The following is a 14,287-nucleotide window of genomic DNA, read 5'->3' as shown; positions in this document are numbered from 1 at the left end:
AACAGTTATTTTGGCTGAGAAGATGTGGGCTGCAAAACTGTGTTGGAGTGCTGGAAATTAGAAAGGAAAGCCAGGAGGGGCAAATTATTGGGATTCTCAAGATTTATTAAGCACATGGACAAAACCATGTCCATCTCTTTCAGCCAATACAGGCTTGTTCCTTTCAATATGTTTTCTTTTGAGTGTTTTTCCAACTCTGACTTCCATCATTTTGTTTGATAGACTATTGTTACAGATCTGACTGTAAACCTGATGTTCCAGGTGTTTATCAAAAATTTTCTCTCTTCTGTTTCAGACCATTGCTTCTCATTATATAGTATTTATATCAGTCTAATTTGTTTTTCATCCTCTGGTATTTGCATGACACCTTTTATCATCACTAAGAAGCCTTTGGGAGGTTATTCAAGTTAGAAATGTACCTTTTCTTGGACAAGCCTATCAATCATAGAGAAGTAGTTTCTACCCCAGCTGAGACAGGATAACCTCTATCCAAACAACCATGTACAAATGCATTATCTAACCTCTTTGCAAAACATGCTCAATCTTAATATAACCACAAGACATAACCCCTTAAACTGCCACAGATAAAGTAGGGGGACCACAGCAGCCAGTGTTGTGAAAGGTTAAAATATGCTTGTGAGATCCAAGGAAGAGGACCATGTTCTCTGCTACAGAGGAAGGCAAAAACCCCCATTCTCTACCAGGCTGAGCCTGGGGTAAAATTCCTCCCTGACCCCAAATATGGTGATCAGTCTGTTGCCCTGTGGGGTCAGGCCAGTGCTCAGGATCTCAATATCGTGCTGTTAGACAGGAGGACGTGGTGTACAGTTGCACATATACAAACACACAAATTGATTAGGTGCATCCGCACATACACATACTACCAACTCAGGCACGTACACATCCAAGATTCCCAGCCTAGGCACATGCATACCCATTACCAATTCAAGCACATACACACTACACACACCAAAAAGTAGACAATAATTAGTTGTCAGTACTCACACAGTACATATGCATGGATCACTAATTCATATGTCATGCACACAATGACATAATACACACACATGCGTGTGTGTGAGTGTGTGTGTGTATACACACACACATACGCACCGGTTCACACACATACCACCCACCTACACATATACACAGGTGAAGTCATAACTTGGATGGTACGGTGTGTGTATGTATGTGCTTGGGATACTTGGGGGGAAGGTTAAGGTGAGAGAGAGAAAGTGTAGGGAGTGAAAGTTGCCGGGACTGGAATTAGAGCCGGTAGATGAGAGAGAAGCTGGGCTGAGGAACTGAGGTTTGGGGTTACCCAAGGTCACTGGTGCTGGGGTGGAAGCAAGGGAAGAAGCCCAGTGGCAAGAAGGAGACAGCCAGGGAAGAGAGAGGCAGAAGGCTGGGAGATTGGGGCTGGAAACTGAGGCAGAAAGCTGGGAGATCAGGGGGCAGATAAGTTGTGGCAATGAGGAAACAGACGAAAACCCAACTCAGGGATTCAAAACAACAGGTTTATTAAACAAACACACTACACAGCCCCATGGAGTTATTGGTTCCTGCACACGTGCATGCATGCATGCACTCACAATGGTATCAGAAGAAAGACTCAGTGGAAGGGTTGGAGTCCAGGTAGGGAAGAGAAACAGAGTTCAAGTCCTTTGCTTGGGTAAGGAAGGTGGGTGATAGCTACCTATCCTGGGCTGTCAGTTGGTCCTCAATGGCCAGTCGGGGTCTTCTCCAGCAAGGTGTTGTCCGGGGGGGGGTCGCGAGCAGGGATAGGTTGGTTGGATAGGTGGTGTAGTATGGTACTGGTCCAGATGGAGAGGGTGTCCTACTGGGTCTATCTTCACTGCCTCCTTTTATAGGGGCAGACCTTCTATGACCCTACACAGTCAGATGGATTGTAGATTGCCTGAAGGGTCATACTCAGAGGGTGGTGGTGGACGGGTCATATTCGACCTGGGGGAAGTGGGCAGTGGAGTCCCCTAGGGCTCGGTCCTTGGGCCCGTGCTGTTCAATTCTTTATCAGCGATTTGGACGACGGGGTGAAAAGCAACCTGTTTAAATTTGCTGATGATACCAAAATATGGGGCGAGGTGAGCACGCTAGTAGGGAGGGAAAGACGGCAGCAAGACCTGGATAGGTTACAGGGGTGGGCTAACAAAAACAGGATGCGTTTCAGTACTGACAAGTGCAGGGTGCTGCACTTGGGCAGTAGTAACCAGCAGCACACTTATAAGATGAGGAACTCCCTTCTTGAGAGCACAGAGGCAGAAAGGGATCTTGGAGTCAGTATTGACTCCAAGATGAACATGGGCCCACAATACCAGGTCACAGTTGGCAGGGCTAACCGGACCTTGTCGTGCATCTCAAGGAGGGCCAAGGAGGTGATCCTCCCCCTCTGTGCGACACTGGTTAGGCCACAGCTGGAGTACTGTGTCCAGTTCTGGGCGCTGCACTTCAGGAGGGATGTGGACAACATTGAGGAGGATCCAGAGAAGGGCCACCTGAATGATCCAGGGACAACAGGGCAGACCCTACAATGAGAGACTGCAGGACCTGAACCTGTTCAGCCTTCACAAGAAGGCTGAGGGGGAACCTGGTGACCGTCTATAAACTCACTAGGGGGGACTAGAAGGGTTTGGGAGAGACCTTGTTTCCCCTAGCACCCCCTGACATAACAAGGAATAATGGACACAAATTATTGGAGAGTAGGTTTAGATTAGACATCCTGAAGAACTACTTCACTGTCAGGGTGGCTAGGATCTGGAACCAACTTCCAAGGGAAGTGGTGCTGGCTTCTACCCTGGGGGTCTTTAAGAAGAGGTTTGATGCCTACCTAGCTGGAGTCATTTGAGCCCAGTTTTTCTCCTGCCCAGGTGGGGGGTCGGACTTGAAGATCTACAAGGTCCCTTCCGACCCGACTTCTATGATTCTGTGACCCTAGTGGCAGGGGGCATGTCCAGGAAAGGGTCAGCCCCTGGTGTACTGAGTGTGTGCATTGCAGGTGAGGACATGCAGTTCCAGGTGTCTGTAATGGTATGTTGGCTGGTTTCTGCAGCAGTCTTTGTCTTTCAAATCTTGAGCCAGGGAGGGTCAATGCAGGGTGATGGTTGGGTCCTCGAGTTGATAGTTCGGTCATTCAGAGGGAGCTATTTTTAGACCTACTGCCATTGTCTCTCAGCCACCCTCATTCATTCCCATTCATTTAGGAACCAATTTACATAGGAGGGAGATAGGCATAAGTCATAGGTTACAACATACTTACACAACAGGGCATGGGGACAAGATGGGAACAAGATGGAAACCTGACACACAAAATGTATACTTGACATCACACATGCCATACCACGCTGCAGGTCTAAATCATATAATGTTAATATGAAACAATAAAATTCAATCCGGAAGTGATAGGAATAGAATAAATACAATATAAAACAGTAAAAATCAATACAAGCATAACAGAACACTATTTATATGCCTCTGCCCAAGCAGTGATGTACCATAGTCCAGCCAGGGTGACTGTGGGGAGAAAGACCTTGGACTCCTTCCTCCACAGCCCCCCTCAGGGCTGCAGTGTGCCGTGAGGTCAGGGCAACTGCAGGGACAGCAAACCCCATCCCTGTCACCAGCTTGTGCGTGGAGCTGAGATCAGAGGCTGTCACTTGACTTGGGTCAATGACAGCCAAGGAGAGGACCCAGCACAGTGCTCAGGCAGAGCACAGGAGCTTTCCCAAGGCTAAAGCGGGAGCCATGCACAACACCACCTGGGATGTCATTGATTGCACTCTAAGCTAACCCTCAATGGGATTTGGCATAGATGTTTGATAAAGTGCTCTAACAGAAAGCACTTTAGTTTAGGATACCTCCTTCCCGGGTTAATGTAGAGTGGGGTCTGCCATTTTTAACGTGCTTTATGTGCCATGAATGTCTGTTCTGTTACAGTTACAAAACGCTTTTTGTGTGCTAAAAGTGCATTAAGGGTAATGTCTGTACCAGTCCTAGCAAAGCAAAGAAGCATACACAGGCATAGCTCATCCCTGACGGATGCCTGCCCAACGCCTTCTTGAACGCCTTCAATGATGGAGAGTCCACAACTTCCTTGGGCAGTCTGTTTCACTGCCTCGCTCTTCTAACAGTGAAGTTTTTTCCTGACACCCAGTCTAAACCTACTTTGGTGCAACTTCAAATCCTACACACTGTAGCAAGAGATAAAACGTGCTTTCCCTCTTCTTTATGGCAGCCCTTCAACTATATGAAGACTACTGTTATATCCCTTGTTAAATGCCTTTTCTGTAAACTGAATATGTCTGTTTCAACCTTCAAACTCTCCTCATGACTTGCCTTCAAGCCCTTTATCCTTTTTGTCACCTATCTTTGGGCCCTCTTTAACTTCTCTCTGTCTTTTTTAAAAATGTGGATCCCAAAATTGCACACAGTACTCTCTAGATGTGGCCTAACCAGTGCTGCTGAGTAGAGAGGCGCTATCACCCCCCATGACTTGCACCTAATGCTTTTGTTGATGCTTCCCAAAACTGTATTTGCCTTTTGTGCAGCTGCATGACTGTAGACTTATTTTGAGTCTGTGATTTACCAAGACTCTCAGTTTATTCTCCATTGTGTTGCCTTCCAGTCAGGTGTCACCCGTTTTATATTTGTATTTTTAATTATTCTTTCTGAGATGTAGGCCCTTGCTTACATTTCCATACTAACAGTTAAAATCTCTGGCTCTTTCTGGCTTCCAGAATCCATTAGTTAGAAGGGTTTAATGAGATCATTGATACTGGAAAATAATGTATTTCAGGGATGTATCTTGCAAACTAGGAAGAACCAGAGAACATCACTTAAAGGAGCTTTTAGCAGTAAATGAACATATTTCTGAGATGAATTATTCCCTATTGCTTAGTTATTTAGGAGACTACTGCACAGACATTGGATATTTCGGTTTTAAGTTTATTTTTGCACCTTTGTTATTCCCTCTCTTTCCATTCTTTGTGCCATGCCCTTTCTCTTGCTAATTGTATGCTTTTGTCAGAGAGCGAGAGCTTACTGAGCATGCATAAAAAGTAGATGATTGTAGGCTGAGACTCCTGGATGGGGTGGATTTGCTAATGTGCTTTTCTTTTTCCCTTGAAGGAAATGACCAGGCTTAGAGCTTTATGATCATACGGCCATATTGTACCCTTTGTATTTTCACAGAGCTTTTTCTGGTACCTATGATAGAATCTGTGTAGAATGTGGCCCAGCTTTTTGCTAAAGCTTTCACTTTTTCTGAGTATTTTCAGTGTGGCTATCAGATGTAATATATGTGATAACTTTTAACATAACTTAATCCCAACTCTGTGTTTGACAGGGAAATGAAACATGTTTTCTATGACAGCTATATCCCTTCTCTCGTGGAGAGAACTCCATTGTTTTAATCTCTCAAGGGAGATGAGTTGCATTGTCTAAGGCTGCTGCATATTGTGACACACACAATCTGAAGCTGATCTTGTACAGGATAAAATGCATGTCATTGCAGACAATTTATACAAACCCTTGCACTATGAGTTATATGCAGCTTTGGTTTTGTGGGGTTGTTTGATTTCTATGTTTGAACACAGGAGCACAAAAAGAAATTTATATCTGAGGAGGAAAAAAACTGTGGGCCAAAACCTACCTGTCGGGGGCCTATGTGGATTTAGGCACCTAAATCTGATCCTGTTCCACTCTGCTCAAGTCTCTGGGATGACATGGACAAATCTACTTTTAGAATATGTCATTATGTTATCCTTAAGACTGAATCAAAATAGTGACAAGCAGGAGAACACGTTCAAATTTTGCCTTAACGTTTTTTCAGATTTTACACTAATATTGTTACACATCTGTTGCTTCTTCCCCTATCCACAATACCTATTAACTAGTCACAGATATCACAACCTCTCTTTTTGCCTCAGTTTCTCTTCCCCACTATCTTTATGTCTTGTCCGTAGATGAAATAAGATCTGACTGTTATTTTTGGGAGTTCAGAGACTTAACTGTAACACTTTTGCCTGCCCATTGCCTGAAAGTTTGATCTTTTCTGTCCAACTCCATGATTTTTCAGTGCAAAGAAAGGATTTTGTTTATTTATTGATGTATTGCATTTAAGGCTGGAATGGACTTTTATAGTCATCTAGTCTGACCCTTTTTCTTAACGTGCTTTGTAACGTGTAGTTAAACTGGAGTATGTCTTTTAGAAATTATTCAATCTTGATTTAAAGACATCAGGTAACAGAACATTTATTCTTTTATTTTTGAGGGATTATTTAGCGGGGTATTTGTTTTAAATCTTGTGTATTCTCTGTATGTACTCTGAGCCTGTGGGATAGATCATTTTCTGAATGGGGGGAAAAATGAGTGCTATGTTTGTGGGCAGCCACTGTACAATACATAGCTCACTGGTTCCTTTTCTTCCTTTTATGAATATGAAAGGATGCCCATATTCAGATTCTTATCCTCTGTCTTCATTTGTGTTTTCTTTGTTCCTGAAAGTTTTAGGAACTTCGATTTAGAGGACTCTCAGAGATGCTCTGTAGACTGGCTGATGATTGGTCCATCTTCCAAGAGAGAGGAGTACAAAGTGTGCGGGTCCTCCATGCCCCCCTCATTCATCTCTGCAAGAGATCACGTCTGGATATTTTTCCACTCAGATGCAACAAGTTCAGGACAGGCTCAGGGATTTCGCCTTTCTTACATCAGAGGTAAGAGCTCTGTACAGTTTCAGTGAATTTTGTTGGATTACTCAGAGCTTAGTTCACCATCTCTCCTCCAATTCCCATGACTGGTTTTTTTCTGTTGAGCAAAGTCTAATATAAACATTGGTTTAAAGTATGGGCCTTGAGAGTATTGGACATTTTTATTTACCATTTGTCTTTGAGAGGATTCTTGAGGTGGGCTGGCCCAGCAGACTGAGTCACTTCATGCTGGGATAAAAAATTAGAATAAAAAAAACACAGCCAGGTGTTTTAAATCTTTTAATAATCTTTTTTTTTTACTTTCACAGGAAAAATAGCCCAGACTATTTGCCAGTCAGATGAGTTCCGTTGTGCAAATGGCAAATGCATTCCTAATACTTGGAAGTGTAATTCAATGGATGAATGTGGGGATAGTTCGGATGAGAGAAACTGCACCATGCCCCCAACAGAGCCTCAGTCCAGCATCTGTCCCTCGGGAACGTTCCAGTGTAGTATAGCCCATTCCACCAAGTGCTTGATAAATGAGTTAAGATGTAATTCAGTTAAAGATTGCAGTGATGGTTCAGATGAGGACAATTGCCCTGATCTTTCCTGTGGCAAAAGACTGGGTAATTTTTATGGGTCCTTTGCTTCCCCAGACTTATTCCGTGCTGATCATAGCCGGGCAGACCTACGCTGTACTTGGTATGTGGATACACAAGATAACCGGCATGTGCTCTTGCAGCTTGATTTACAGTTAGGATACAATGACTACGTGAAGGTGTATGATGGAATTGGGGAGAGGGGTGATAAATTAATGCAAACATTTTCATATCACAACAACAAGCACTCAGTGAGTGTGGAGTCCTCAAAGGGTCAGCTCACCATTTCATATCACGCCAGATCGAAGAGTACTGGCCATGGATTTAATGCAACCTATCAGGTAAAAGGTTACTGCCTTCCCTGGGAACATCCATGTGGAAGTGATGAGGAGTGTTACACAGATAAGCAGCATTGTGATGGTTGGTGGCACTGCCCAAATGGCAAAGATGAAGAGAATTGTCCTGCTTGTCAGAAGAACGAATACCCATGTGAAGGAAATAGTGGACTGTGTTATTCAATACTTGACCGATGTAATAACCAAAAGAACTGCCCGGATGGCTCAGATGAAAAAAACTGCTTTACTTGCCAGCCAGGAAACTTTCACTGCGGCACAAACCTATGTATCTTTGAGACATGGCGTTGTGATGGCCAAGAAGACTGCCAGGATGGAAGTGATGAACATAATTGTCTGGTGATAGTGCCCAGGAAAGTCATCACAGCTGCCCTGATTGGGAGCCTGGTGTGTGGCTTGCTGTTGGTGATTGCACTGGGTTGTGCATTTAAACTCTACTCGCTGAGGACTAGGGAATACAGGTAAAAATCTTGTGTTGATAAAGTTCTAACTTCAGTTACTGACCTTTTAGTTAAGGGAAAGAATAAAATGTCTATCCAAGTGGATGGATGAGATGCAAAGTAAAATTATGCCACAGTAAAATTGACTGCAACATTTAAGAAATGGGTAGAGTTTTGAGTTTTCAGCAGTTAAAAGTTGGTTTGTTCTTTCAGAAATGGCCAGTGGATTCTATCTGTCTCTCTTGTGGTTAGTGAGAAATATAAAGTTATCCTACACTAGTATTTCTTTTGTATATTATTAACATACTAATGAAAAGAAGATTGTATTGCCCTGCATTTGGGTTACATTTTTTCCTAATCTAATTTAGTACTGCACTGCTGCCTGATGACACTAATTGTAGGGAAACTGGATCAGAAGATCCAGTTTGCCCTCTTTTCTCCCTTCTCTCTTTAGGTATGTTGGTTTGTGCAATGTTTGTGTCTGTCTTTGTTTTTACTCTGGTTATGTTGCTTCCAGAGCATTTGAAACCCAAATGACTCGGCTTGAAGCAGAATTTGTGCGGCGGGAAGCTCCACCTTCCTATGGGCAGCTGATTGCACAAGGACTTATCCCACCAGTTGAAGATTTTCCAGTTTACAATGCATCGCAAGTAAATGAAACTTATTACAGACTCCAATATATTGAATAAGTCTGCATTGTGGTGTTATACTAACATGAAACTACTTTGTAGTGGGTGAAAGTGTTGTAACAAAATACATGTAATGTATTCTGTACTGCTGAGTTACAGTTATACATTTTCATGGGATGGCTGTGTTTGTAGCTAGGGCCTCGTGACTGCTGCAAGCTAAATGGATAGAAGTCGTGTGAAGTGTGTCAACAAAAATAGAAACAAAGACAGGCATTTCAAGTTGTAAGGAATTTAAAATAGAAAAGAAAAGAGAAGTGTAGGCACTTTCTTCTGGAAAAAATTCCAGGGATTTTTAATTAGCAAATGCAAAATTTATTTAAAAAACTGTACTTTCGTATTCTTGTATTTTTCCAAATCTGCCTTCCACTGTTTAATACAGTCCCTTTCCTAGTGTACTAAATGTATAATTGATTAAAGCACTTTTAATTATGTAAGCACAGAGGGAGTTTGATTTTGCCTTTTTCTTTTCTCCCTTTCTCTAATGAATTGGGTCTTACCTGCTCCACTGGCATTGCAGTGGGGCAGTACCCAGTGGTGCAATACTCTGAACCATCATAGCAAAAACCTGCACCTAATTGTGCTGAGCTGGGGAGGCTAACCTTGGAAGCAGTGCTGAGAGGGTTCTAGGAAAAATGAGCAGATTCTGATTTAATTTTAAACAGAGTTTATTATTACATTGCCACATTCAAGCTGTAGTTTTCCCTTCTAAGACTGCTACTTGGATGCACTCAGATGGAGAAGTTAGTGGATAGTACAGCTGCAGATATTTGAAGTTGTTCTCTGCCAAAATCATGGTTTCTTGTGTTTGTTTATAGGCATCTGTGCTGCAGAACATCCGAACTGCTATGAGGAGACAGATGAGGCGCCACTCTTCAAGACGGAATTCATCCCGAAGGCGCCTAGGCAGACTCTGGAACAGACTTTTCCATAGACCACGAGTGCGAGGACAGATCCCACTCCTCACACCGGCACGCACTTCACAAACAATCCTGGGTGATGGCATTATCAATCACACAGATGAGAATATTCAAAGCCTCCCACCTTCCCCTGAAGGACCTAACTCAGAGTCAGAGAGCCAGGCCAGGGGACAACAAGATATTGGAAGCAGCAATTTGCAGCCAGTGGCTGAAGCCTCAGAGCCATCACCCTCCGCTGTTTTATCTAATACTTGCACAGCTGCTCATGCAGAGCCAGAGACTGGACAAGCTGACAAATCTTCAGGTGCTGAGCCTTCCAGCAGTGAGCTAAAACAAACCAATAAAGTGGATTCAGGAAAAACTTTCAGAGATCCTTTGTCTGAAAGTCTTACAGAAACGCTTCATGGAGGGGCCACAGCCAGAAGGACTGTTGCAGAGAACAGTAGTTTAAACAGGAGTCATCCACTAAGTGAAGAGCCATGTAGATTGCCTTTAAAAAAATGGGAGTCTGCTTACTTAGACAGCTCTATGAATGTTCGTATTCAGGTGGATGGACAACACCGATGTTGCCCTCATCCATATCGGGAGGAACCTCTGGGTATTCATGCTGCTTGTTGCCATTCTGTGGAAGTGCCAACGCTAGAGTCCTCTACTCCACTCTCAGAAATCAATACCAGTGACGATGAATCTTTACTTGTTTGCTAATAAGATTTTGCTTTGGCTCTGTAGGTTTTGTAACTTTGGAATTTACAATACAGTTCACTGACTATAATTGACACATCCACTCTCAACTTTGTCTGTTAAAACCAATGTGCATTAATCCTGGACAGATTGCAGTACTCATAACCAGACTAAATGAGACCATTTTTGTCTTCATTGATATGCCTGAAACTCCAGTGGAGTGGAGCTGGGCCACAGTGTGTGATCAGGGGTTGAGAGTGAGTGCAAATCTGTTGTTGCAGTTTGGAAGAATCTCTATCCTTTGTTTTTTTTGGGTGCATTTATTCACTTTCACTTTGCAATCAGGGAATTTGAGTTTGTTTCGTTTTAAAATAGCACACTAATGTCAATATTTAGTTAGAGAGAATTTGGCTGGAAACTTGGGTAGTATAAAACGTGGAATTACAACTGTGAACACTCAGCTAGACACAGCAAGTGGTTGTCCATATAGGTTGTAGGTTTTAATTAGAAATGTTTACAGAGCTCTAAAATAGATTACTTCATAGAAAATAAAATTCGTATAGGTTCTTTTTTCTGAAAGTCACCACTTTTTCTGCTCCCTTCAGAAATGTAATGATGACTGTGGGTATCCAGAAGCAGCCATTACAACCAAAGTTTCTGTATGCAGCATACAAAGTAAAATCAGGTTTATTTTCCACTCTAATTTCGTAATTGCAGATTAGCCATGTTCATTTGAACCCCATTTGCAGCAATATTTATATTTTATATTGTTATGTATTGTATTCATAATGGTTTATTCAGGTTGAATTGTTCTTTGTTTTTTTCCACTCTCTTTTTCAGTTGAATATAATTACCTCACTTTGGGGAATAATCTGGAGAGGTACAGAGCTCTTGCAAGTCTCATTGGCTTCAAAGGGAGTTGCTGAGTGCCAGTATCCAATATGAACAGGCTCCTTATTTGCATCGAGCTAAAATATAATACAACATTATTGGCCTCGGTACAGATGTTTTAAATCACTTACTGGGGTTTTTTTTTGTTTTGTTTTTTTTAAGTCCAGGATAGCTGGGAAGATCAGTACCATTTTAAAGACTGAAATTATGCAGGCTTTAAGTATTTTATGTAGACCAGTGCCTTTTGCTTTTTTAATTTAACTTGAAGGGGGGGTGAGGATGTTCATGTGGGAATCACCCAGTACAGAACAACAAAAGTCATCTGGTGAAGCCTTGGCCCTGTTGAAGTAAATGGGAGCATTGCCACTGACTTCTTCTGGGCAAGGCTGTCATCCATGTTTTAGTGTAACTTTATACTTTATTTTCCCTATGCTGAAGTAGCTATGGGGTATTTTACATAGAGTCAGCGTGGTTTAGCATTTATAAGTCAGTGTTGCTACTCCTCCGCAGGTGGGCAGGTCCAGGGTGAAGCATATCTCAACTCTCCATCACGTGTCTAATACTGCGGGAGACTTCTGAGTTAGGAACTTAATAGGAGCCTTAACTCTAAATCTGCCAGACAGAATTATTCATTAAACATGTATTAATGGTACATTGGGGTTAATCTTGTGTTTAAAAAAAATAAATAAAAAAAAAAATGTAAAACTGGGCTGCACTATCCAGATAATCTCTAGCTACTGCAGTTCCCTTGAATGTAACAGGAATTAGACCTGTGCAATGAAGTATGGATTGATACCTTAAGGTTGAAATGTTTGCCCTCTTCATGGGATATATTCTATCCTTGCTTTTTGTGCAGTGCTCCCAGTGGGAGCTCTAGCCAAGAAACAAGGTAGGCCTAGGCCCTCCATGCTTTGTTTGGCTCAACAAAATTGTACTATGAAAGAACTGTAGTGACTTGCTATATGTATATTTTTCCTCTCGGATATAGATACCTTTTACACTGTTTGTTCCAGAACCAGAAAGAAATGGATCATTCAAAACTCGAATGACATGAGTAGCAGAAAAGAGTTTTGGTCAAAATGCTTTAACAGTTAAGAATCATATTTATATGAAATAAAATACTGTTTACTCAGTCATTTCCGTCAGGTGTCTTTATGGTCAGTAGTTCATTTAGCCAAACAAAAAGCTAGTTTTGAGAAATAATTTACTTCCTGGGCATTTCTAAGCATTTTGGGTACATTCCACTCTGAAAGGTCAAGTACTGTAGTCACTGAACTGCCAGGGTTGTTTGTGTCCAAGGCTACGGTTTTAGTGCGTTTCTTTTTGTCTAAAGGCAATTTAAAATACATAAAGTTGTATTTATAAAGTAGTAAACTTATAATTGGGTGAAATACTTCAGGGTTAATACTGTGCAAATCTGAAGACTCTTATTAATAAATGTATATTTAATTCTGTTATAGAACCGTTTTGCTTTTTGTAATAAAATCAATTTAATTTTATGCCTTAGCAATGCCTTAAATTATGGTACCCCCATTGTAGGGCTCTTTTTATAATATGCACTTCCGAACATAGCAGTCTTTTTGATATGGCAGTGAACAACTAGCAGCTTAAAGAAGATCACATTTCTTTTTTATCCTGTCATTTATACGTAGTGTACTTCTAGTGATCCATTTTTTTATAGCTAAGTGGTCATGTCAACACATCAATATTTTATTTATAATTATTAAAAGTTTTAAAAAGATCTAGAAATATAAAAAGGCTGTAATGAAATGTTTAGACTCCTCATTACTGAGGGTTGTGGCCCAGCATAAAAAGATGTGCAAGCCTGTTCCTTTTTATCAGCACATGACTTCTTTATGTCTGTAATAAAGTGGTCTTTTCCCTTCAATATATTGTTTAAGATGGAGAATCCTTAAATTATTATTAAGCATTTTGCATCAGAAGTCTACAGTTGTGTTCTGTGAACATAAATTGTGTGTGACAATGTCTTAGCATGCAGGGACTTGATAGGGAAGTGGGGTTTGCCTTACTAGGGCCATCGTGCTTTCTCAGCTTTTAAAAATGCAGTTATTTAATTTCTGCAGACACCCTTTTTTCCCAAATAAATTGCACGTTCATAAAGGTTTAAAGAACTGTTTACTGTGCCAGAAATGTAAATAGGAAAAACGATCACTTCACTTTTAATTTCTGCATTTTAGACGAAAGGAAATCACATGTGTGCACACACTTTATAATCTGACGTTAAGACCATAAAATTGTTCAGATGCTTTTATTCTTGTTATCTTGACAGGAAAAGCTGTACTTTTAAAATATTTTATGATAGTTATTAAAAAGCTAACATTTATAAAAAGAAGTATATTTAAAATAAATCTGTTCTTGATGTTTAACTCCTGCTGATGAGATGGATGTTCAGCACAGGCTTCCCAAGGAAACTGAATCTCATGTGTTGTTAAGTCACATTGTGTCTGAACTTTCTTGCATCTGCCAGTTTGTATAACAGGCCTTGCAAAGTAATTGTATTGCACAATTACCATCTGCATTTTTGTATTTTCTTTTGCTTTAAAACTCTCTACTTCAACATTTTGCTTCCATTTGCATTTATTCAGTATAATAAACCTTTACATCTGCCTTGGTTTGAACATCTAATACCAAATGATCAAAGGTGAATAGAAGCAAACTCCCCAAATGTCCATATTATCCCCACATTTACATCTATTATTTGCACTTACATATATACATTTGTAGGTATTCCTTCTTCTCAGTTATATGCTTGCTTTAGTGTACAGATACTACATACATTTATATATGTGCATACAGAGTCCCTCAAAAAAAATTTTGTTCGCAGCTTTGGAGGCACATCTGAAAACACCTCTCTGATGGTTTACAGTTGTGGTCTCAGACATTCATGTCAAATGCATTGGTAGTAGTGTGCATAAGTGGTTTGAAAAAAAATATTTGTCAAAAGTGTCAGCAATTGGACTAGTAAATATGACTTATTGTACATAATTAAGAA

General features: G+C 41.1%; 1 protein-coding gene across 1 annotated transcript in view; it reads left to right on the top strand.

Annotated features, from left to right (window-relative positions):
• The window catches only part of LRP3 (LDL receptor related protein 3), a 34,947-nt gene extending 21,087 nt beyond the window's left edge, over nt 1–13,860 (top strand). The window contains exons 4-7 of the mRNA XM_090063376.1: nt 6,520–6,728; nt 7,031–8,117; nt 8,614–8,746; nt 9,601–13,860. Coding sequence (XP_089919502.1) covers nt 6,520–6,728; nt 7,031–8,117; nt 8,614–8,746; nt 9,601–10,407 — 2,236 coding nt within the window. The 3' untranslated portion in view covers nt 10,408–13,860. The remainder of the gene's footprint in view (nt 1–6,519; nt 6,729–7,030; nt 8,118–8,613; nt 8,747–9,600) is intronic.
• The last annotated feature ends 427 nt before the right edge of the window (nt 13,861–14,287 follow it).

The sequence above is a fragment of the Crocodylus siamensis genome, chromosome 9, assembly GCF_052110815.1.
Source record: "Crocodylus siamensis isolate JL-2025a chromosome 9, ASM5211081v1, whole genome shotgun sequence".
Lineage (NCBI taxonomy): Eukaryota > Metazoa > Chordata > Crocodylia > Crocodylidae > Crocodylus > Crocodylus siamensis.
This window is presented reverse-complemented; position numbering and strand designations above follow the sequence as displayed.